The sequence below is a fragment of the Protobothrops mucrosquamatus genome, unplaced genomic scaffold (genome assembly GCF_001527695.2).
Source record: "Protobothrops mucrosquamatus isolate PMUCROS unplaced genomic scaffold, P.Mucros_1.0 scaffold5742, whole genome shotgun sequence".
Lineage (NCBI taxonomy): Eukaryota > Metazoa > Chordata > Lepidosauria > Squamata > Viperidae > Protobothrops > Protobothrops mucrosquamatus.
In genome coordinates, this window is record NW_015391590.1 from 1 (window position 1) to 24210 (window position 24210).

Consider the following 24210-nt stretch of genomic DNA (forward strand, 5'->3'; position numbering starts at 1 on the left):
GTCTTGTTCTAAAATAGATCGACTCCCCTGGGTTGTAAGATGTTTTTTTTCTCTGCTTCGGAGATTCGAAGCTTGGAGAATGCACATTACGGGTGGTTCTCGACTTACGATCACAACAAGAACGGGGAAAAAAAATCATCATTAAACTGTGGTCGTTAAGTCAGGCATCGCATGACCATATGACTCGATTTTATGACTTTTTTTTTGCAATAATCGTTAAGTGAATCACACGGTCGCTAAGTGAGGCATGTAATTGCCACTTGCAAGCTTCTCCTGTTGACTTTGCTCGTCGGAAGCCGGCTGGGAAATGGCGATCGTGTGACACCCCCCCCCCTCCAGGAGCTGTAACCCTCAGAAGCACCGTATTGCTAAATGTTTTAACTGAGTTTGATATAATTAGAAATTTACTAGCTTAAATAGGATATAAATGTTAAGGGAAATGGAGAAGGAATTTTTGATGATGTAACCTGAGATATGTACTAAAGAAGTTGTTATTGAATAATTGACTAACCCAGTCACCACATTGCTTTCCAAATACTTAATTGTAAAACTGGAAACATTTGGTTATATATATAAAAAAGAAAGAAACGCCAACGGGTTGCCAAGCGCCTGAATTTTGATCACCGGACCACGGGGATGCTGCAATGGTCATATGAGTGAGGACCAATCATTTAGTTCAGTGCCATCAGAAGTTAAACAAGTCAAGTCAAGGATGACCTGTAAGCCCTTTGACTAGTTCTGCTTTCCAATAAAGGAGAATCTTTGTAGCCCAGGGTTGGAATGAGGGGGTCCTTGGTGGTCTCTGAGCTGGGTGGTTTTCTTGCAGACGTTTCATGACCCAACTAGGGAACATCATCAGTGCTAGAAGGGAGGGTTGTTTGTGGTGTAACCTAGTTGGGTCATTAAAAATATGCAAGAAAACAACCCAGCTCAGAGAGCACCAAGGACACCACAGTCCCCCTCCTCCTCCTCTCCACAAACACCCCTCCCTTCCAGCACTGATGATGTTCCCTAGTTGGGTCATGAAACGTCTGCAAGAAAACCACCAAGCTCAGAGAGCCCCAAGGACCCCACAGTCCTTTTCCTCCTCCTCCTCCTCCTCCTCCTCCTCTCCACAAATCCCATTCCTTTCTAGCACTGATGATGTTCCCTAGTTGGGTCATGAAACGTCTGCAAGAAAGCCACCAAGCTCAGAGACCACCCAGGATCAGGGGGCAAAAGGTTTGGGGCTTTTGACTTTTTCTGAACGTCGCACACGTCGGGGAGCTGACTCAGTCCGAGATGGGAACCGGTGGAAGAACTTTCTGTACCGCTGTAGCATCTGGGAACATCGGCACGCAAGAAGAACACGCTGAACTAGCCAGCTTGTCTACCACCAGGCGGAGGGGAGTCAGTGTGAGGAATGTTGATGGTGAAAGGCTGGGTTTAGTTTAACGCTGAAAGAACAGCCCGGAGCAAAATGTGCTTGCCAAATTCAGACAGTTTTGAACCTGCCGAGAAACAGGTTAAGTATCTACGATGTACTTACTTCCTCGGGTTTCGAACCAGGATTTGCCTAGCGCAGTTTTCAAGGAAGGGACAAAGAGCAAACTCTGACCTTTTTGGCTGTCGTGCCAAGAAAATAAGTCTTTTAGAAAAGGAAACGGGTTTGGTTTTTTTTAGGTGGCTGGGGTTTTAAATGCAAAGAGCCAGGTTTCTAGTCCTCGGGATGGGTTGGAGAAGCAGTCCGAGCATTCTCAATGTGGGCAACTGGTGTGGACTCTCATCGTAATGTGTTAAAATCTCTAACACCCCCCCCCCCCATTGCCAGCATTTAGAATACTCAGATTCATACATGACTTTAGATTTTTCTGACTCACCCTGAGGACTAGAAACTTGACGCTTGGCTTTTAAAAAGGGCAGCTGGGCCCGTTCAGAGATTTTTCTTGTTAAGATTTGCAAGGAGGGGGGGGAAGAGAAAGAAATAAACTGAATTAATAATTGCAGAGAGAACTGGACAGCCATTTGTCCGAAATGGTAGAGGGTTTCCTGCCTGAGCAGGGGGTTGGACTAGATGACCTCCAGGGTCCCTTCCCACTTTTTTATTATCATCATTATCATCATTATTATTTCTCTATCTCTATCATTCATTCATATCTCTCTATCATTCATATCTCTCTCTCACTCTCATTCATTCATATCTCTCTATCATCTATTTTTATCTCTCTCTCACTCTCATTCATCTATCTTTCATTCATCTCTCACTCATTCATCTCTCTATATCTTTCATCTCTCATTCATTCTTCTCTCTCATTCATTCATCTCTATCATTCATCTCTCTCTCATCCATTCATATCTCTATCTATCATCTATCATTCATCTCTATCATTCATTCATCTCTCTATCATTCATTCATCTCTCTATCATTCATCTCTCTCTCATCCATTCATGTCTATCATCTGTCATTCATCTCTCTCTATCATTCATTCATATCTCTCTCATTCATCTCTATCTTTCTTTCATTCATCTCTCACTCTCATTCATCTTTCTCTCATTCATCTCTCTCTCTCTCTCTTTCTCTCTCTCATCTATCATTCATCTCTCTCTCTCATCCATATTTTCAAACAATGCAAATGCCCATTTTAACATCTTTTTTTCTTTTTTTTTTGCAACAAGCGTAGGCACCCCCCATCTCTTTTAAGGCCAGCTTCTCTCCCCAGCCAGATTTTAAAGGTGGCACCCTAGAACCCACTGCTTGAACCCTGGGCACCCCTGTCTTTGGGACGCAACCGTGTCCGAGCTGTGCAGCCGCCCCTGTCTTTGGCTAAAGGTCATTCCCATTTACGACTCGGACGTCTGTCCTGTCCCTTCCTGGGATCTGAAAGTTCTGGCCGGACAGTTAGAGCAGAGTCCACCTCTCGCCGGCCGATTGCCCGCCCGCCTCTCCTAATGCCAACCTCTTTCAACTAATGAACTTGTCATTGCAAAATGTTGGCATTTAATTAGCCAGGCCTCGTGGCTGGAGCCGAACGGTGACTTTGCAGGCTGCTGGCTCCCTGGACGAAGCCGTGTTCTCCCCCCCCCCCCCCGGGGGGGTTGGCAAAGCTGACTTTGAAGTGTAGGGCACCGAGATCGAGGTGATGACGCCAAGCTGCTTTCTGGGGTCCGGCGCCCACCAGCCCTACTTGGAGGCAAACGCCTGCAATAACCGGAGGCGTCAATTTTCCCAGAAGACGGTAATCAGCGTAACAGTCATCCTAATAATAACACTATTATGCATCGGCTAAGTTGCAAATAACATATAAATGAATGCAGGAAGTCCTCGACTTTACAACAGCTCATTTAGTGACGGTTCAAAGTTACAACGGCACTGAAAAAAGAGACTTAGGACTGTTTTTCCACACTTACGACCATTCCAGCATCCCCAGGGTCACGGGATCAAAATTCGGACGCTTGGCAACGGACTCCTCTGTTTATGACGGTTGCGGTGTCCCGGGGTCATGTGACCAAAATTTGGACGCTTGGCAATTGGTTCCTATTTAGGACGGTCGCTGTGTCCCGGGGGGATCATGTGATCCCCTTTTGTGATCATCTGACCAAGCAAACTCCATGGGGAAGCCAGATTCACTTAACAACCGTGCTACTGACTTAACAACCGCAGTGATTCACTTAACAACTGTGGCAAGAAAGGTCGTCCAATGGGGCAAAACTCACTTAACGAATGTTTCGCTTAGTGACCTAAATTTGGGGCTCAATTGTGGTCGTAAGTTGAGGACTACCTGTATTCCAGGAACAATTCCCCACAGACTTACTTGCCTTAGTGCTCAATCTCAGCTGCACTGGCCATATCCGCACGTCCTTTTGACTCAGGATGACGGCAGATATAGTCCTCGACTTATGACGAGTTGCTTAGCGACCATTTGAAGCCACAACAGACCAGAAAAAAGGTACTTACGATCTGGATTTGAAGATCTGACGGCTGGGCCTTCCCACGGTCCCCGTGATCATATTTGGGGTGCTTGGCCACCAGTCTGCATTTATGGCTGTTTGTAGCATCCCAAGGTGATGTGACTTCAATTTACGATGGTTTTTTTGGGGTGGGGCTGGAAATTGATATTTACTTCCAGTTTCCAGCAAAAATCCCTCGTTGCAGATGACAGTTTCGCTTCGCGACACTGCAAAAATGTCGTAAAATGAGGTTGGTCATGTGATACCCCATCTGAGAACCTCAATTGCAGTCATAAGTCAAGGATTACCTGTAATTCAGCATGACAGGTGCGCTGTAGATGCCCAAGCATGTCTTCACAGCAGCAAAAAAAATTGGCAACAGTGTTTTGGCCTAGAAATTGAGCTGCAATCCTAGAAATCTAACCAATGTGCCCTGGAGGAATTTTTTTTTTTACATTAGTCCCCGAACCTGTGATTTCCTGGTGGCCTCCTCTCCATGTCTGAGCAGTTGAGCCCAAATGGAGAGGCGCTGCCGCCCCCTGGTGGCTGTAACTCCCAAAGGGCTGGGAGAAGTTTCTGGACGGGGCACGAATTAGCAAGCCCGACGATGCAAAAAATAATAATAAAATAAAGCCTCCGCCGACGATGAGTCAGGTTCAAGTTTTGCTTGCTGATTTCATTGCTTCAAAGAGGCAAGTTACAAGCCCGGGTTGACGGGCGTTAATTAACTGTCTCTTGAGATTTCGTGACGAGCCAGCCTCCAGAAAAACAAGGTGCGTTATTTTGCAGCCGTGCCAAAGGTAAGCCGCCTTCCCCGGGGAAGATATTCAAATATTAATGGCGAAATCGGAGGCGCTTCGGCTCAGAAGACAATGCAGCTTGGCTCGCTTGCCCGAGCCAGCTACAGTTGTCTTGTTCTCCTCGGCTCCCCGTCTTCCTCTTTAATCTACCACAGTGTTGACTTAACAATCATGGACCACCACAAAATAGGTCCTGAATCCAGGTCGATGACGTGACCGGCCCATTTTATGAGTGTCACAAGTTAAGACCCTAGTGGGTAGGTTCCTTTACGGTCGTAACTCAAGGACTGCCTGTCTGCTATCCCATTGACAGTAAGGGACCTAATACAGGTAGTCCTAGTAACCGTTTGAAGTTACAATGACACAGAAAAAAGTGACTTATGAATGTTTTTCACACTTATGACCGTCGCAGCATCCCTGTGGTCACGCGATCCAAATTCAGATGCTTGGCAACTGACTCATATTTATGACGGTTGCTGTGTCCTGGGGTCACGTGATCCCCCTTCCGACGAGCAAAGCCAGTGGGGAAGTCAGTTTCAATTAACAACCGTGTTCCTAACTTAACAACTGCGGCAATTCGCTTAACAACGGTGGCAAGGATGGTCGTAAAACGGGGCAAAGTCTCACTTAACAAATGTCTCACTTAACAACGGGCTCAGTTGTGGTCATCAGATGAGGACTTAAACCTGTATTCCGGAGGGAGAAGCAGCGGGATTTGAACGCCAGCCCCAGGGGGTAAATAGTTGATGAAACGAGCTTGTGCTATTTCTACCAAAACATTTCTGCTAAGAAAAAAACCACTTCGTTCTTCTATTGTTGTTCCCCCCCAAGTTTGTGTGCCACATTACACACCCTTAAATTGCCTACTTCACCCTTGTTCCCTCCTGCAGTTTGTGCACTTTTTCCCCCTTTAACCCAATCTCTCCCCCCACCCCCCCACCCCGTCCTCATTTTTTTCTTCCAGTTGATCCCCTCCAAACCGGTGTAAAACGTTAACCAAATCAGCTGCTTCCTGCTTTTCATAAATAATCCACGCAAACAGCAATTTCAGGACAATTTTGCTTAGCGGGGACCCGTCAGCTCCCTCGGACTTGGCACCACAACAGGGCAGTTCTTCGTTTTCTTTTCAATGTGGGGGAGTGCCAGGAATCTCAATATTTTTTCGCCCGCTCTTCATTGGACAGCAGATTTCTGGACTCAAAAACCCTCCGCCAGGTCCTCAAATCTCCCCCAGCGAAAAGGAGACTCAATCGGGACGTAGGGACGAGAGAAAGGGAAAAAAGGAGATTAGGGATCCTGACACACGCACGGAGAGGTCCTCTCCAGCTCTGCCAGACCGGGGAAGAGATGCGCCGATCTTTTTAGACCCCATTTTTAGGAAAATTAAGGAGAAAAGCGGTTGCTTTCCAATCTAGGGATCTGCTGGCTCTAATTCTTTAAACCCCCAAAATCCTGGATCTTTGGATCTTTCTTTCTGCAGGAATTTTCTTTCTCAAGTTCGGCATTCTTCTTTCTTTCCTTTCTCTTTTCTCTTTTCTCTTTCCCCGTCTCTCCATTCGACGTTTTGCTTTAAGAGAAGAGAATTTGGTGTGGGAACAAGATTTGGCCCCTAGATTTTTTTTTAGAGAATCCTCTTTTTGTTGTTGTTGTTGTTGTTGCTGAGATCTTTTCTGGCTCATCATGGCGTTCGGGGAACTCCTGGAACAAATTGGTGGCATGGGACGTTTCCAAATGATCCACACGATGCTGCTCACCATCCCGGTCTTGTTCATGGCTAGTCATAACCTTCTCCAGAACTTCACAGCCGCTATCCCAGGACATCATTGCCAGGTGCGCCTCGCCCCCAATAGCAGTGAGCACCCCAATGTCACTCGTCTGTTAGGCGCTGGCCAGCTTCTCCGGGTCAGCATCCCCCTGGATAACAAGCAAAGGTTGGAAAAATGCCGCCGCTTCACGGATGCTCAGTGGCATCTCCTCAACGCGAGTGTCACCGGGGCGAACCAGACGGAGACGGAGTCGTGCGCCGACGGATGGTTTTATGACCAAACTCAGTTTACGTCCACCGTCGTCAGCGAGGTGAGTGGCAATCCGGAAATGGATGAAATAGGAGAAGCATTATTTAGAGTAAAGAAATGGGATAGGCCAGGGAGAGATTCTTGGATCCGTGGCTTGTTTTAATAATCACAGAACAAAATAGAACACAGAACATCATCCGAGTTGGAAGGGACCTCGGAGGTCTTCTAGTCCAACCCCCTGCTCAAGCAGGAGACCCTATACCACTGCAGACAAGGGGCTGTCCAGTCTTTTCTTAAAAACCTCCAGTGATGGAACACCCATGGCTTCTGGTGGCAAGCTGTTCCACTGGTTAATTGTTCTCACTGTTAGGAATTTTCTCCGTGGTTCTAGGTTGTTTCTCTCTTTGATTAGTTTCCATCCATTGCTTCTTGTCCTGCCTTCAGGTGCTTTGGAGAATAGCTTGACCCCCTTTTCTTTGGGGCAGCCCCTCAAATATTGGAAGACTGCTATCATGTCACCCCTGGTCCTTTTCTCTAGACTAGACATAACCAATTCTTTCAACCGTTCTTCATATTTTTTAGTCTCCGGTCCCCTAATAATCATCTTTGCTGCTCTTGTCTGAGGTTTTTCTGCTAGCACAGAAGCCCTGAATGCATCGAGCATGGAAAGAGTGCCCCTGAACCTATGCAGAGTTCCCCCCTTTCCTCCCTTTAAAAAGCCAAGAATTAAATAATAATCGGATGCTTATTTCATGGCTGGATTGTGTAGTTTTTTTAAAAGCATGTATGGACACTTTTGAAAAGTGCTCAGAAAATATTGTAAAGCTGATAGGAAAGTCAAAAACTGAAGATTTTATTCTCCAGCATCTGCCACTAAGGTTGGGAAAAAACTTCTGACAGCACAAACCAGTTGGATCAAAGGCAGTCTGCATTGTACCCTAATGGAGTGCATGGAAAATTATAAAATAGGGCTAAATAATAATTTGAAATAATTCAGCTGAGCTGAAAAGCAATGTCCGAAAAAGACTGTCATCTGGATGCAAATTTCCCTAATCTTGACATCTTACTGCTGTTCCTTTCCTGACCCAGTCATGATTTTGCTAGAGAAAAAAATGCCAAATACTTAAATGCAATATTAAATTGCTCTTCTAGATGTCTCTTTGGCTGTTTTTCAAATGCGATTCTCCTGCCTTGGTGATTGCTCCTTCGAAACCTTTTAGTGTAACCCATCTATTCTTTCCATACATATTGAAAAAAAAGTCTGTTTCATAATCATATCCATGAAAATGATATAAAACTATTTCAGAGAAAATGATGTGCAAAAACTGGAGCCATCATAAAGCCAATGTATACGCCAAAATGCTTGAGAACAGACCAAACTTACAAAGGGAGACAAAAATTGCAAAAGACGCTTGACTTGAAACAGCTCAGATCCTGCGATGACATTTTTAATATTATTAAATAAAAACATCTGCCTATCCCAAATCCTTGGGAAGGGCTCGATGGGTGGATAAAAATCCTCAATCCGGTCTAAACATCTGGATAACTGTGCGACAAACCGTAATAATAGTAATAATAATCTTGGCATTGACAAAACCCCCATCGGTCAATTGCAAAAGGCAGCTTGACGTGGGACAGCTGACATGTTGTGATCAGACCATTAATAATAATAATAAAGTTGGAAGGGACTTTGGAGGTCATCTAGTCCAACCCCCTGCTCAGGCAGGAAACCCTACACCATTTCGGACAAATGGCTGTCCAGTCTCTTCTTAAAAACTTCCAGTGTTGGAGCATTCACAGCTTCTGGAGGCAGGTTGTTCCACTGGTTAATTGTTCGAACTGTCAGGAAGTTTCTCCTTAGTTCCAGGTTGCTTCTCTCCTTACTTAGTTTCCACCCGTTGCTTCTTGTCCTGCCTTCAGGCGCCTTGGAGAATAGCTTGACTCCCTCTTCTTTGGGGCAGCCCCTGAGATATTGGATCACTGCTATCATGTCCCCCCTCGTCCTTCTCTTCGTTAAACTAGACATTCCCAATTCCAGCAACCGTTCCTTATATGCTTTAGCCTCCAGTCCCCTAATCATCTTTGTTGCTCTTCTCTGCACTCTTTCTAGAGTCTCAACATCTTTTTTACATCGTGGTGACCAAAACTGGATGCAGGATTCCATCTGTCTACCCCAGATCCTTGGGATGGTCTTGATAGGTGGACAGAAATGCTAAATCCAGTCTAAAGATCTAGCTGACTGTGTGATCAACCCTAATATTAACATAGCCAGCTTGCTAGGATTTTAATTCAACTAGAGGCTGTCACCTTTTGAATCCAGGACTTTCTTGCTTGCCCTGTTGCATCCCCAACTTAAAGACACCTCAAAAATCTAGACAAAAGTTTTTGCCAGGTTGTGATTGCCACCATCCAGCCTGGTCCTTGGGAACTGTTTAGGTAGGGATGAAACTGAACGACCTAGTGGTTTTTTTCCAGCAAACAAAGGAGTTAAGTTGCACAAACTGCAGGAGATGTTTTCAGTTGGATGGGCAAACCGGTGTGGAAATGGGGGGGGCTTGTCCCCCCCCCATCCACCCCTAGTCCTAATGCAATCTGAAGGTCCTGCTGGGCACAGAAAAATCCCAAAGCAGTGGGACATATTTATCTGGCACCAGTTCTAAGAGAAGGACTGGCAAAAATATTGTTCCCAGCCTGTCTTCCATCCTCTTTTTCTCCTCCCGGAGGGGGAATGTTCTATCTGCCCCCAATTTATGTTTTTCTTCTTGTTCTCCCCCGCCCCGTCACCTTCCCAAGCTTGCCAAGTCAGGTAACCAGAATGCAACTTGGATTCTTGCTAAATAAGCAAGATTTGCGTGGCAGTGTGCTTGCTTCTCGTTCCCAAAAGATCAGCCTCTGAATGCCTGCATTGGGAGCAAAATCTGCTTTAAAAAAAAAATCTGCTTAAAAAAAAAAAAAAAAAGATCACAAGAAAAGTAAGCAAGTTTCTAGTCCTGTGGTTCCAGAATTCTGGCAGTTGAAATGTTTTCAAACTCGCTAGGGGGCGATGCGAACATTTGAAAAAGAAAAGTGGTTGGTTTAACTCTGAAGCGATGTTTGTGACATTGACTTTGTTGCCCAGCCCGTTATAACTTTGAGCGACTGTTGTCTGTAAGTTGCAAACGGGCCTTGATCTGCAGACACACACACACACATACACAACACACACTGTGTTTCCCTCCATCACATCATCCAGGTCCTGAAATACCAGCTAGGTATGACCCAACTATGTAACATCATCAGTGTTAGAAGGGCATGGGGTCTGTGGAGAGGAGGAGGAGGAGGAGGAGGAGGAGGGGGGGGAGGAGGGGGAGGAGGAGGAGGACGACGACGACTGTGGGATCTTTGGTGCTCTTTGAGCTTGGTGCTTTTTTTGCAGACGTTTCATGACCCAACTAGGTAACATCATCAGTGCTAGAAGGAAGGGGGATTTGCACTCTATGTGAGCACTGATGATGTTACCTAGTTGGGTCATCAAATTCCTGCAAAAAAAAACCACCAAGCTCAGAGAGCACCAAGGACCTCACAGTTCAACCCTGAGCTACGAAATATTCTTTCCTGTTGATACACCTTTTAATGCAACGCAAACTTTTTCTTCTGTGACAGTGGGACCTGGTGTGTGACCGACGGAAACTTCGGGAGATGGCGCAGTCTGTTTACATGGCAGGGGTGCTGATCGGTGCACTGGTGTTAGGCGGGCTGGCGGACAGGTATGTTGGTCAGCAGGGGGCAGCACTGTGAGAAAGAGGTGAGAAGCGGGTGAACTCGGATGGTGAGGGCACCACTTCGCGATCAAATCACTTTTTTTATCCCACCAGGAGGCTGAGAAGTGCAGTTTGGATGTTGGTCACAAGGGTGCGCTAACCACGTCTCGCCTCTCAGATCTGATCCACACCTGCAGTGAGATTCCTTTTGATCCAGTGGATCAAATCTTTCCAGATGTTGATTAATCATTACTGGAAAAGCAAAACAGCCAATATACAGCATACAGCTAGTTTGTGGTGCTAGATGGATGGATGGAGATAGATTGATGATGATAGATAGATAGATAGATAGATAGATAGATAGATAGATAGATAGATAGATAGATAGATAGATAGATAGATAGATAGATAGATAGATAGATAGATAGATATAGGTAGGGGGGAGAGAGAGATGATAGAGAGATAGATAAATAGATATAGGTAGGGGGAGAGAGAGATGATAGAGAGAGATAAATAGATAGATGATAGAGATAGAGATAGAGATAGATAGATGATGAGAGAAAGAGAGGGAGGGAGGGAGAGAGAGAGAGGTAGATAGATGAATAAATAGATAGATGGATAGATAGAGAGAGAGAGAGAAAAAGAGAGAGAGAGATGATGAGAGAGAGAGGTAGATGATAGATAGATAGATAGATAGATAGATAGATAGATAGATAGATAGATAGATAGATAATAGAGATAGATAGATGATGATAGAGAGAGAGAAAGAGAGAGAGAGAGAGGTAAGTATGTAGGGATAGAGAGAGAGAAAGAGAGAGAGAGGTAGATAGAGAGATAGATAGATAGATAGATAGATAGATAGATAGATAGATAGATAGATAGATAGATAGATAGATAGATAGATAGATAGATAGATAGATAGATAGATAGTCAAGGACCATCTGTATTATCCCAGAGAGCAATCTGCATGTCCCAACACATGCAAACACAAACAAACATACACACAAACAAACTCCAATTTTCTTTCATGCCTGCCATGCTTATAAGGATGATGGCCTCTTTGTCCTTCCCACAGGTTTGGCCGCCGAGCGCTCACAATCTGGTCCTTCTTCCAAATGGTGGTGACGGGGGTCTGCACAGCTTTCTCCCCCAATTACGTCTCCTATTGTGTCTTCCGCTTCCTGACCGGCATGGCGCTCTCCGGATTCGGCCTCAGCATTGCGTGTTTGAGTAAGACATCAACCTTCTAGAAGAGGGTCAAAGGGGGCTTCCAGAGAAGGTCAAAGCAAATCCAGCTGTTGGTTTGGATGGGTCCCTGGGCTCCCCTGAGAAGGATTTCCAAGATAGAAACCAAGAATCCAAGTTAGAAATTCAAGTTAGGCCTGAGATATCTTTTATCTGACTGTGGTCCAGGCTGCTGCTCTACCTCCTCCTGTCTCCTAAACTCATCATGCCTGGCGAGATTGCATTTTCTTTCTTTCTTTCTTTCTTTCTTTCTTTCTTTCTTTCTTTCTTTCTTTCTTTCTTTCTTTCTTTCTTTCCTTTCTTTCTTTCTCTCTCTTTCTCTCTCTCTCTCTCCCTCCCTCCCTCCCTCCCTCCCTTCCTTCCTTCCTTCTTTTTCTTCCTTCCTTCCTTTCTCTTCCTTCCTTCGTCCTTCCTTTTCTTTCTTTCTTTTTCTTCCTTCCTTCCTTTTTTCTTTCTTCTTTCTTTCTTTGTCTTTCTTTCTTTCTTTCCTTCCTTCCCTTGTCCTTCCTTTTCTTTCTTTCTTTTTTTCTTTCTTTCTTTCTTTCTTTCTTTTTCTTTCTTTCTCTTCCTTCCTTCGTCCTTCCTTCCTTCCTTCCTTCCTTTGTGCTTTTCCTTCCTTCCTTCCTTCCTTCCTTCCTTCCTTCCTTCCTTCCTTCCTTCCTTCCTTCCTTCCTTCCTTTCTTCTTTTTCTATCATCTATCCATCTACTTCTCTATAATAATATACTATAATAGCCTTATTAATAATATTAATAATAATAATATTAAGAGAGGAACAGGTCTAGAGTATAATTTCTTCATGTGAAGTTGTCCCGTGGTGAGTTGGCACTGGCAAGTTAGCCCTGGGGTGAGGTGGCCACAGTGAGCTGGCCAGGGCAAGTTATCCTAGACCAGGGGTAGGCAACCTTGGCTCTTTTATGACGCGTGGACTTCAACTCCCAGAATTCCTGAGCCAGCATGGGGGAACTATGGCCCCCTCATGACTTGTGGACTTCAACTCCCAGAATTCCTGAGCCAGCATGGCTCAGCTTGGAAACCTCTCCCTTTCCCCTCAGCATGGCTGGCTCAGGAATTCTGGGAGTTGAAGTCCACGAGTCATAAAAGAGCCAAGGTTGCCTACCCCTGTCCTGGATCCAGTTCAGGTAGAAGTGGGTGCTGAGTGGTTCCTAAAATGGATTCCTTCTTTTTCCAGTTGTGGAGTGGATTCCCACCCAGCACCGGACGATCACCATTGCCCTCACCGGGTTGTCTTATACTCTGGGGCAAATCCTTCTCGCGGGCTTGGCCTACGCCATCCGGGACTGGCGCTGGTTGCAAGTGGCTGTTTCGGCTCCCTATCTTGTCTTCCTGCTTTATTCCTGGTATGTATGGGGATGATGGGTCCTGGGTTTCTCCCCCCCCCCTCTTTTTCCCAGAGGGCTGAAATTTTCAGGAAAGCAAATGTGGTGGCAACAAGTCAAAGAGAAGAAGAGGGGTGTTGTGGCTTTGTGTAGAAGAGTACATGCAGTCCTCAATTTACAACAGTTCATTCAGTGACCGTTTGAAGTTACAACAGGACTGGAAAAAAGGGACTATTTTTCACACTTACAACCGCTGCCGCCTCCTCGGGGTCACACGATCAAAAATGAGATGCTCAGCAACTGACTCATACTTATGACGGACGCAGTGTCCCGGGGGTCACGTGATCCCCTTTTGCAACCGTCTGACAAGCAAAATCCATGGGGAAGCTAGATTCACTTAACGACCGGGTTACTAACTTAACAACGGCAGTGATTTACTTAACGAGGGGTGGGGCAAGAAAAGTTGCAAAATGGCTCCGTCATTTAACAACTGTCTCGCTTAGCGACATACATTTTAGACTCCCTAGTGGTTGTAAGTTGAGGACTACCTATAGTTTGGCAGGTGGACTTGGTAACCTGTGGAACTCAGGGCCACTTGGATTGCTGTCTTGCAGGTGGTACGCTGAATCGGCTCGCTGGCTGATCCAGTCAGGCCAGGCCAGTAAAGCTGTTGGTGTTCTCCAGAGAGTGGCCAGGATCAACAACAAGCAGGAAGCGGGTGCAAAAATCACCACAGAGGTATGGAGGAAACGGGGGGTGGGGGGGGACTCACCAAGCAGTTGTAAAAACTTGCCAAAGCTTTGAGGTTGTCCAGATCAAAGTGATAAGTGAGCAGTCAGACGAGGAGACCCGAACTCATTGCAATAAACAAAGACATACATTCAATTTTGCAACTACTCAGATTGTTGGCTGAGCAGGTACAAAAACAGCCAGAGAAATGATTAGCCTGGGAAACAGATCCACCTGTCAATCAACAGGAATGCTGATTTATCACCAGCTTATCAAGGACTTAGGAGGGGAGGGCTTGGCAACACAAGGAAAGAACAACCAACAACTTAAGAGTCAGTCATCAACATCCCAATCACCATCTAAAAAACACACACACACAACAGGCATCATATAAACACCACCCACGGAATAGCCCCAAACACACACACTGCTAGAGAGAAGTTCAAACAGCCCCAAACACACACACTGCTAGAGAGGATGGACACCAGCATGAGTCTGAAAGATCGGAAGACTAAGCTTCTAGTCCTGATGACAGAGCCAGATTGGATCTTGCACCATTATCCTGGGATTATATATATATATATATATTTCCTTTCCTGGTAGGTTCTGCTTTCCAGTATGGAGAAGGAATTGTCTTCGTGTAAATCCTCGTACACCGTTTCTGACTTGGTGCGCACGCCGGCCATCCGTCGCATCTTCTTCTGCCTCTCCATGGTGTGGTAAGAGGGTCAAGCCGAAGAACAGCGCCCTTAAAGACACAATCCAATGTTGTTGGTCAGCTTTCCAGGATCAGAAAGAGGGAGGGATACGGTCTGCAACCGAAAAGCCCACCGTTAGATCCACAGTCCAACACAGGAATAAAGCAAATGCTTAAAGCCTTTTCAAGGCTGAATTGCACAGAGTATTCTTTAGCGAGATTTATGAAAGCGAATGGAGGGAGTGACAGAGAGTCCTCGCCTTACGACCAGTCACTTTGACCCAGATTTGAAATTCTGACAGTTCCCCCACCCCTCCCTATGGTTACGTGACCACACTTTGGGTGTTCGGCTTCACACCAATATTTAAGGATGTTTGCAGCGTTCCTACCATCAAATGACTATGTTTTACAATGGTTTTGCTAAAAAATGGTACTTATTACTGGTTTGGGCAAAACCACACCCTAGTGAACAATGAATTTATTTTATTTTATTCCATTTATTTTATTCTATTATTTTTATTTTATTATTTTATTTTATTTTATTTTATTTCATTTCATTATTTTATTTTATTTCATTATTTTTATTTTATTTTATATTATTATTTATTTTATTTTATTTCATTATTTTATTTTATTTTATATTATTTATTTTATTTCATTATTTTATTTTATTTCATTATTTTATTTTATTAGTTTTATTTTATATTCTTATTTTATTATTTTGTTTCATTATTTTATTTATTTTATTTTACTATTTTATTCTTTTATTTTATTTTTTTACTTTCTGTAGCTGCCCATCTTTGCAAACAAAATCTGGGTGGCTTGCAGTTCAAAAACATCCATTACCAGTTACAATCTTGCGAGCAACTTAAATCAATAAACCCAGCGAAAACCACTAAAAACGATTTAAAAAAATAAAAATTAAAAAAAATCTATTATAATTAGCAACCTTAGCGTTCCTTAACGACCATAGCATTCACACTCATGACCGCCATATTCGTTTAATGACCGCTGCAAAAAAATCATCGTAAAAATCGGGTTAGTCGTTTAAAAGACCCGTTCGATGACCGTTACAGCTAACGGCCGTAACGGGCAGGCTGCATTACCGACATAACTTGAGGGTTATCTGTACAAGAACTCCAGCAGCTTTAGAACCAAGGGTGTCCTTGAGGGAGATGGTGAGGTCTAGAAACATGAAAAATAAATAAATAATTAAATAAATATTTCTTCCTCTTTTGAGATGGATGTCTCATAGAATAGAATAACATACTTTTTTTTTGTGAAAAGGATGGGATACAGAATAACAGAACCACAGAGTTGGAAGGGACCCTTGAGGTCATCTAGTCCAACTCCCTGCTGGAGCAGGAGACCCTATGCCATTTCAGAGAAATGGCTGTCCAGTCTCTTCTTAAAAACCTCCAGTGATGGCACAACCCACAACCTCCGATTTGCTTTCTGCGGTTCAGCAAGGAAAGCCGGTCTCTTAACCGAGAACGGTGAAACCTGATGCTTTGGTTGTTCATACCACAACATCTTCAACACTCTGGGAAACAACTGTCACACTCCCTTGACCGAGAGCAATTGTGTTTAAAAAAAATATAATAAATGTGTTTGTGTCGTTCAGGTTCTCGGTCAGCTTCTCCTATTACGGGCTGGTCATGGACCTGCAGAATTTTGGGGTCAGCATTTACCTCATCCAGGTAATTTTTGGAGCGGTGGATTTTCCCGCCAAATTGGTCGTCACCATCACCATGAGCTACATTGGACGGAGGATCAGCCTCACCGCCTTCCTGGTGACCGCCGGCACCATCATCATCACCAACTTATTTGTGCCCTTGGGTGGGTATTGACCGGTCTGCCCATTGGGTGTGTTGCTTCCCTTCTTACGTCAGTCTTCATCGTGGCCAGGTCTTAGGAGGCCTCTTCAGGCGTCCTCCTCCTCAGAAGAACAAGGAACCTGTCCAGAAGACTTGGACCGGGCCCAGGGTCATTTTTCCATGAGAAAGCCGAACTGTAGCATGTTTATTCAGGGTATCCCACCCAGAGATCAGAACTTTTTAACCTAAATGTCTATGTCAGGGCTAGGCAACCTTGGCTCTTTTATGACTGGTGGATTTCAACTCCTAGAATTCCTCAGCCAGCATGGGGAACTATGGACCCCTCATGACTTGTGGACTTCAACTCCCAGAATTCCTGAGCCAGCACGGGGAACTATGGTTCCTTCATGACTGGTGGACTTCAACTCCCAGAAGTCCTGAGCCAGCATGGGGGAACTATGGCCCCTTCATGAATCGTGGACTTCAACTCCCAGAATTCCTGAGCCAGCATAGGGGAACTATGGCCCCCTTCATGACTGGTGGACTTCAACTCCCAGAATTCCTCAGCCAACATGGGGAACTATGGACCCCTCATGACTGGTGGACTTCAACTCCCAGAATTCCTGAGCCAGCATGGCTCAGCTTGGAAACCTCTCCCTTTCCCCTCAGCATGGCTGGCTCAGGAATTCTGGGAGTTGAAGTCCACGAGTCATAAAAGAGCCAAGGTTGCCTACCCCTGGTCTATGGAGAAAAATCATCCAGGGCATGGCTGTCCCAAAGGTGCTTTTTTCATGAGGCAACTGGATCTCCTTGTTTTTCTCTGAAGACGTTTCGCTTCTCATCCCAGAAGCTTCTTCAGCTCTGACTGGATGGTGGGGAATGGAAGGATTTATACTCCTTGCAGACCGCTGGTCATTTGCATTGTTTTTAGAGAGTCGTTGAGGCCACTTGGAGGTTTAGCTGTGTCCTCAGTGTCACCTGAGTGGTGCAAATGGGTGGGGAGCCTTCCTGGAACTTCTGAAAGGACTGTGTTGTCGACTGGAGATATTTATGTTGCTAAGCGAGGCATTCGTTAAGTGAGTTTTGCCCCATTTGATGACCTGTCTTGACACGGTTGTTAAGTGAATCACTGGAGTTGTTAAGTTAGTCCCACGGTCATTAAGTGAATCCAGGCTCCCCCATGGACTTTGCTGGTCAGATGGTTGCAAAAGGGGATCACACGACGGACTCTGCAACCCATTGTAAATACGAGCCAGTTGCCCATTGTCTGAATTTTGATCAGGGGACCGCGGTCGTAAGGGTGAAAAACGGTCAGAAGCGGCTTTTTTTTCAGCGCAGTCGTAACTTTGATGAAAGGTCACTAAATGAACCGTTGTAAGTCGAGGACTCTCTGCAATTACATGATTAATTTCGTTCTCTGTCTCCCCCTTTTCTGCCGGCAGAAATGCAGACTCTCCGGACGGCGCTGGCGGTCATCGGCAAAGGCTGCCTCTCGGCGGCTTTCAACTGCGTGTTCCTCTTTACGACCGAACTCTACCCGACCCCCGTCAGGTGAGGAGAGCTGCCTTTCAAGGACCCTCTTCTTCCCTTTTTGGAACTGAAGATCAGAGGTGGAATCTCGCCCCCCCAGGTCCTGGGTTCGATTCCCCCACATCCCCAAGTACAGGAAGTCCTAAATTACGTCCATTGGTTTAGCAACCGTTCAAAGTTACAAGGCACCCCCAAAAATGATAAACAATGATGACCGATCCTTGCACCTATGACCGACTCAACATCCCCACAGTCACCTAATCAAATCCTGGGCACCTGGCCACCAGCCTGCACAGCTAATCCTCGACTTACGACCACAACAGAACAATAAAATTTATGTTGCTAAGCAAAAAATTGGTTTAAGTGAGTTCTGCCCCATTTTACGACTTTTTTTTGCCATGTTTGTTAAGTGACATTGTTGTTAAGTGAATCTGGTTTCCCCATTGTCTTTGGTAGTCAGGAGGTCGCAAAACGGGGATCACCTGACCCCGGGACGTTGCAATCGTCATAAATGTGAATCAGTTGCCAAGCGTTTGAATGCAAATCACGTAATCATGAGGATGCTGCCACGGTCGTATGTGTGAACAATTGTCGTAAATCACTTTTTTCGGGGCTGTAACTTCAAACGGTCACTAAGTGAACTGTTGTAAGTCGAGGACTACCTGTATTTACGACAGTGGCAGCAGCCCTGGGTCACATGATCGCCCTTTGCAACCTTGCCCAGTTGTCTTGTGGAAAGCAAAGTCAACGGGGTAGGCCAAAAAAAGTTTGCAAAGTCCAGACACCACTCACTCAACGACTGTCACTTAGCAACGGAAATTCTTGTCCCAGTGGTGGTCGTTAAGTCGGGGACCGCCTGTTCTTTGGGAAACCAAACGCCGGCTGTGAAAACTCCCCACTAAACAGCTCAGCTGCTGTTGGAAGCCTCAAGCAAAGGGCAGCTTTACGGCTTGGGCTATCCTGACACCCATCTGACACCCGGTTGTTGTGTTCACACAACCTCCTTCAGCCTCGTTTGGGCTAATCGTGGCTACCGCCCTTTGGTGGTTTTACTGAGCCGGGCAAAAGCCATCCCGGGGTTTAGAAGTCAGGATGAGCCGTTGTTCCAAAGTCGAAATAAGTTGAGGACTATTGGGGAGAGGGGTCCAGGGGTCCTTGGAACCCCCAATCTCACTGATCTTCTTTGCCCCTCCCTCTCCTTCGCCCTCCCCAGACAGACCGGGCTGGGTTTCGGCAGCACGATGGCCCGAGTCGGGGGCATGGTCTCCCCACTGACCAACATGCTACAGGATTACTACCCCTTCCTTCCCCCCATTGTGTACGGAGCTCTCCCCATCTCAGCCGGAATCATCGCCTGCCTTCTGCCCGAGACGCTCAACGTCCCCTTGCCGGACACGATAGAAGACGTGGAGAACAGGTGGGCGACCATCACTGGGGCTAAGTCTGGCCTAGCCCGAGATGAGCTCTGCAAATTCTTTTTATTTAAATCGTTTTTCTAATTGCCTCTTGACTACGTGGATGGCACCTAAATCTAACGAACAAGTGAATGAATGAATGAATGAATGAATCTTTTAAGTAAGAAGATAAAGACTAAGATACATTAAAATAAAGTAAGTTTCTGGCTGGGGGATTCTGGGAGTTGAATTGCACCCATTCTGGGTGGAAAATTCTGGGAGTTCAAGCGCAATCATGCTGGCTAGGGAATTCTGGGAAATGAGCCCATCCATGCTGGCTGGGGAATTCTGGGCGTTCAAGTGCACCTACCTTAATTAATTGTTGTTCATTGGATGACACGATGGAGATGCTTTTCAGCTGAACTTCGATTTATTCTTTCCTTTCAACCTCAGATGCAGAAAGACGAAAAAGAAGAACGAAGAAGAGATTGCTCAGGAGAAAATCCTGCTTCAGAGGCAGGAAAAAGTTCTGTTCAAAGAGACTTGCTGAGCTGGCTTACAATTTGATTCTGGAAATAAAGTTCTTAGAAGCTCGTTTTTGGATCTGCATTTAGCCAAGATGGAAGGTTGTGGTGTTTCTGGACGCGTTTTAGTTCTTTCCCCCCCTTTTTCTTGTATTCTACTAGGCCCCTTGGTCAAGGGGAGTGGGGGTCTCTGAGCTAAGCCAGCCTCGCTGGGAGGATTCAGTGCTGTGATAATAAAGATGGGGAGGGTCTTCTGAACACGTGCAGAGTGTATTTTCAAAAACGGCTCTGGAATTGTCAGGGATTTCTTCCTTTTTTAGACAGGCGCTCCAAACCACAACATTATTTTCTGCCAATCTGTAATTCTTGCCCCCCTTTTTTTTCTTCTTCTTTTTTTGGGGGGGTGTCTTCCCAAGTCACAAGTTTAGAAGTTTTTCCTGCTCTTGTTAATATAATATAATAAAGTGGTTTATTTTTTTTTGCAATTTTGAGGTTTGCCCTCGGAAGCAACTTCTGATAATTTCATGGAGGTATTTTGGAGACAGTCGTTTGGCTAAGTGTCTTCTTGGATTATTATTTTTTTTTTAAACAAACTTCCCAGATGAGTCCTTCGTGATCACCCATCCACAATTTAACCAAGTTTAGCCCTGCTTAGCTTTTGCAAAACACGAATGCTTTCAGGCAGCAAATGCTAGTTAATTGTTCAGGACCCGTTATGGGCCATATCTGGTGATGTCAACCACAAATAAACCTACATCTGTGGCTAGTTTGCAATCATAGCTTCTAGGCTGCTAAGCGGAGGAGGAGGGGGGGTCTCCATCTTTTTAATATGGCAGCCAACGGCTCGGATATACCAAGAAGGCATCGATCGATCGTGGAAATCTTTGCCTCTTTTGGCAAGCAGAAAAGTTAATAAGTTGTTCTTTTGTCTGGTTTGGAAAAATAAGGAGAATAAAGTCCATTGTTCAAATCACGCTGGTGTGGTTGCAATTTGGGGTGTTGCGCAGGAAAAAAAAAAGTGTGTTTGTGTGTCAGGGGGCAGCCAATTCCAATTAGATGGTGATTTGGAGGATTGTAAAACAGGGAGGCGTTTGATAACCAGGTGAAGAGCGAGGTGTAAATGCACCACCTGCCTTAGACAGGGGTGGCTGAGATGCAGCCCCAGGAGACAAACCTGGCCCAGAATGAGGGCTACCTCTGGCCCTGGAAGGCTACCCCACCTCCTTGGGCCCCACCGTTGCCATGAAATCTCACTTCCAGCCGAAAGGAAAGAAGAGAGCAAGGAAGTCCCACCTTGCATTTTGCAAAAGAAAACCAGATGTTAAGTCCCCCCCCTCCAAAGACAAGGAAAAGAATAGGAAGGGGAGGGAGGAAAGATGGAGAGATGGGAAGGAAGGAAGGAAGGAAGGAAGGAGAAGGGAAGGAGGGAGGGAGGGAGGGAGGAAGGAAGGAAGGAGAGGGGAGGGAGGGAGGAAGGAAGGAAGGAAGGAAGGAAGGAGAAGGGAGGGAGAGAGGGAGGGAGGAAGGAAGGGAAATGGAGGGAAGGGACGGAGGAAGAAAGGAAGGGGAAGGGAAGGGAGCTGGGGGGTTCAGAACTGAAAAATAAAATAAAAAGAGGGAGGGAGGGAGGAGATAAGGGAGGAGATAAGGAAGGGAAGGAAGGAAGGAAGGAAGGAAAGAAGGGAAGGAAAGGGAGGGAGGGAGGAAGGAAGGAAGAAGGAAGGGAAGGAAAGAAGGAAGGAAAAAAAGAAGGAAGGAAGAAAAGAAGGAAGGAAGGGAGTTAGGGGGTTCAGAACTGTGAAAAATAAAATAAAATAAAAGGAGGGAGGGAGGGAGGGAGGGAAGGAAGGAAAGAAAGAAAGAAAGAAAGAAAGAAAGAAAGAAAGAAAGAGAAAGAAAAGAAAGAAAAGGAAAGGAGGAAAGGAAGGGAGGGGAAGGGAGCTGGGTGGTTCAAAACTGTGAATAAGAAAAGAAGGAAGGAAGGGAGGGAGAGAGGAGAGAGAGAGAAGGAAGGAAGAAAGGAGATGGGAAAGAGAGGAAGGAAGGCTGAGCTCCATTTTTAATGCAGTGCTCCGAGGCTATCGCAATCTCCACCTTTTCCAAAAGAAGTAAGTCCAGTTCTCTCTACTCTCCGGGGCGCCGGGCCCAGGCTTGCCATTCCATCCCTTCCCCTCTACTCAGTCCTTTGACTCCCCCCCCACCCCCACCCCCCAGGCTGTCTCTGTCCTTTAGATCTGGAAGGGCCACTTCCAAATCTTCCCTGTTTCCAAAATAGGTAAATATCCCGCCCAAACTGTGACGCAGACGTGCACTTGCAAAAAAAGAGAATGTTTCTTTCAAACTTCTGAAGCTTTAACCGGAGTCTCGAAACTTTAAGACTTCAACTCCCAGAATTCCCCAGAAGTCCACAAGTCTTAAAAGTCGCCCAGTTGGAGAGCCCTGCTTTTTAGATACTGGAGATCGGAGATGGGGCGACATTATGAAAATATCCTTCGTTTCCAGTTGGGTTGGAAGGTCAACAAGAAGCACAGTGGACGCGTCTTCCCTCAAAATCTTCAAACCAGGGCTGGTGGTCAGGAGGCATCACCGTGGCCTCCTGCTCATGGCTGGCCAAGTTCTCCATGACCATCAAAAGACTTTGGACCGTCTCCAAGGGCAGTTAATTTCTAACACCTGCCATGTGAATGATACACCCAACCCCGGGGTCAAGAGGCTTCATCTCTTGCGTGAAGGCTGAAAAGTCACACCAGGAGTTTGCTACCTCGGTGTCCCTTTTCACACTTCCATCCCTGCGGTGCTGTCACACTTTAACCGGGAGCTCAACTAGAACTTGCCTCTGTCCTGGTTCGGCTTCTCAGAAGCACTTTTTTTTTCTAAATTCTTTTTAAAAGAGAAGACCGCTTTTGCTGGATGGAGAATGGCCCGTCCCACCCAGATTAGGGGAGGTGTTATATTTATTCCTTGATTCCACAAGAGGACTCCAAAACCGCATCCTTCGTTTTTTGTGGCTTCTGGAAAAGACCTCCTGCTTTTCTGGATGAGGAGAGACTGGTTGAAGGTCCTTTGGAGAAACTGGCTGAAGGTCCTTTGGAGATCTAGTTTAAGGTCCTTTGAGAAACGAGTTGAAGGTCTTTTGGAGATCTGGTTGAGGGTTCTTTGGAGAAACTGATTTAAGATCCTTTGGAGAAACTGGTTGAAGGTCCTTTGGAGAAACTGGTTGAAGGTCTTCTGCAGAAACTGACTGAAAGTTCTTTGAAGATCTAGTTGAAGGACTTTCGGAGATCTGCTTGAAGGTCCTTTGAGGGTCTAGTTGAGGGTCCTTTGGAGAAACTAATTTAAGATCCTTTGGAGAAACTAATTTAAGATCCTTTGGAGAAACTGACTGAAAGTTCTTTGAAGATCTGGTTGAAGGACTTTCGGAGATCTGGCTGAAGGTCCTTTGGTGATCTAGTTGAAGGTCCTTTGGAGAAACTGGTTGGAGATCTTTTGGAGATCTGGTTGAAGGTCCTTTGGTGATCTAGTTGAAGGTCCTTTGGAGAAACTGGTTGAAGGTCCTTTGGAGGAACCAGCTTAAGGTCCATCCTAAAAAGCCGTGTTAACGCAAGGCTTTGGTAAACCTCTAACAGAAAGGGACCCAATTGCTCCTCCACCTTCTCCCACAGGGTCCTCCAGCTTTGATCCTTCCAGCTGTCCACCATGGGCTTCACAGAGATCTTAGAACATGTCGGCAGCATGGGGCGCTTCCAAATTGTCTATGTGACTCTGATCTCCATTCCGGTGCTTATGATGGCTTGTCATATGATGCTGCAGAATTTCACTGCAGGGACACCGGATCACCACTGCGCCACCAGCCTCAACGCTGCTCCCAGGAACCGGAGTGCCGAAGACGAGGCTCTCCTTGTGGTGTCCCTTCCCATGGACGAGAATGGAAACCCAGCAAAGTGCCACCGTTTCCATCAGAAGCAGGGGTGGCTTTTGAACGGCACCATGGAGAACGAAACCCAGATGGAAACTGAACCATGTAGAGATGGATGGGTGTACAACCGAAGTGTCTTCCACAAGACCATTGTGACAGAGGTGAGACCAAAGATTGTCTGGATTCGGAAGTGACCCGTTTGGGCACATCCAGGTTCTCAAATTGGGGGGAGGGCGAGAGTCTCTCGGGCACTGTATATGTAGTCCTCCACTTACAGTCATTTGGTTAGTGACTATTCACAGTTACAAGGGCATTGAAAAAAAGATGATGTATGAACATATTTCAGACTTTTCAATTGTTGCAGCATCCCCACGGTCAGGTGATCAAAATTTGGAAGCTTGGCAACTGGCAAGTATTTACGACGGTTGCAGCGTCCCGATGGGTCACATGATCCCCTTTTGCGACCTTCCGATAAGCAAAATCAATGGGGAAGCCTGATTCACTTTACAACCATGTTATTAACTTAACGACTCAGTA

General features: G+C 45.7%; 1 protein-coding gene across 1 annotated transcript; it reads left to right on the plus strand.

Moving 5' to 3' along the window:
• Window positions 1–6407: 6407 nt before the first annotated feature.
• Window positions 6408–19783, plus strand: LOC107299940 (solute carrier family 22 member 6-A-like). Its single transcript, XM_015829284.2, has 10 exons — window positions 6408–6803; window positions 10385–10488; window positions 11558–11712; window positions 12919–13087; window positions 13681–13804; window positions 14399–14514; window positions 16117–16331; window positions 17752–17860; window positions 19053–19256; window positions 19687–19783. Exons 1-10 carry the CDS (start codon window positions 6408–6410, stop codon window positions 19781–19783), a joined length of 1689 nt encoding a protein of 562 aa, XP_015684770.2.
• The last annotated feature ends 4427 nt before the right edge of the window (window positions 19784–24210 follow it).

Coding starts and splice junctions, on each gene's coding strand:
- LOC107299940 (XM_015829284.2), top strand. CDS start 6,408: ATGGCGTTCGGGGAACTCCTGGAACAAATTGGTGGCATGGGACGTTTC. Junction 6,804..10,384: donor CGTCCACCGTCGTCAGCGAG/GTGAGTGGCAAT, acceptor CTTCTGTGACAG/TGGGACCTGGTGTGTGACCG. Junction 10,489..11,557: donor TTAGGCGGGCTGGCGGACAG/GTATGTTGGTCA, acceptor TCCTTCCCACAG/GTTTGGCCGCCGAGCGCTCA.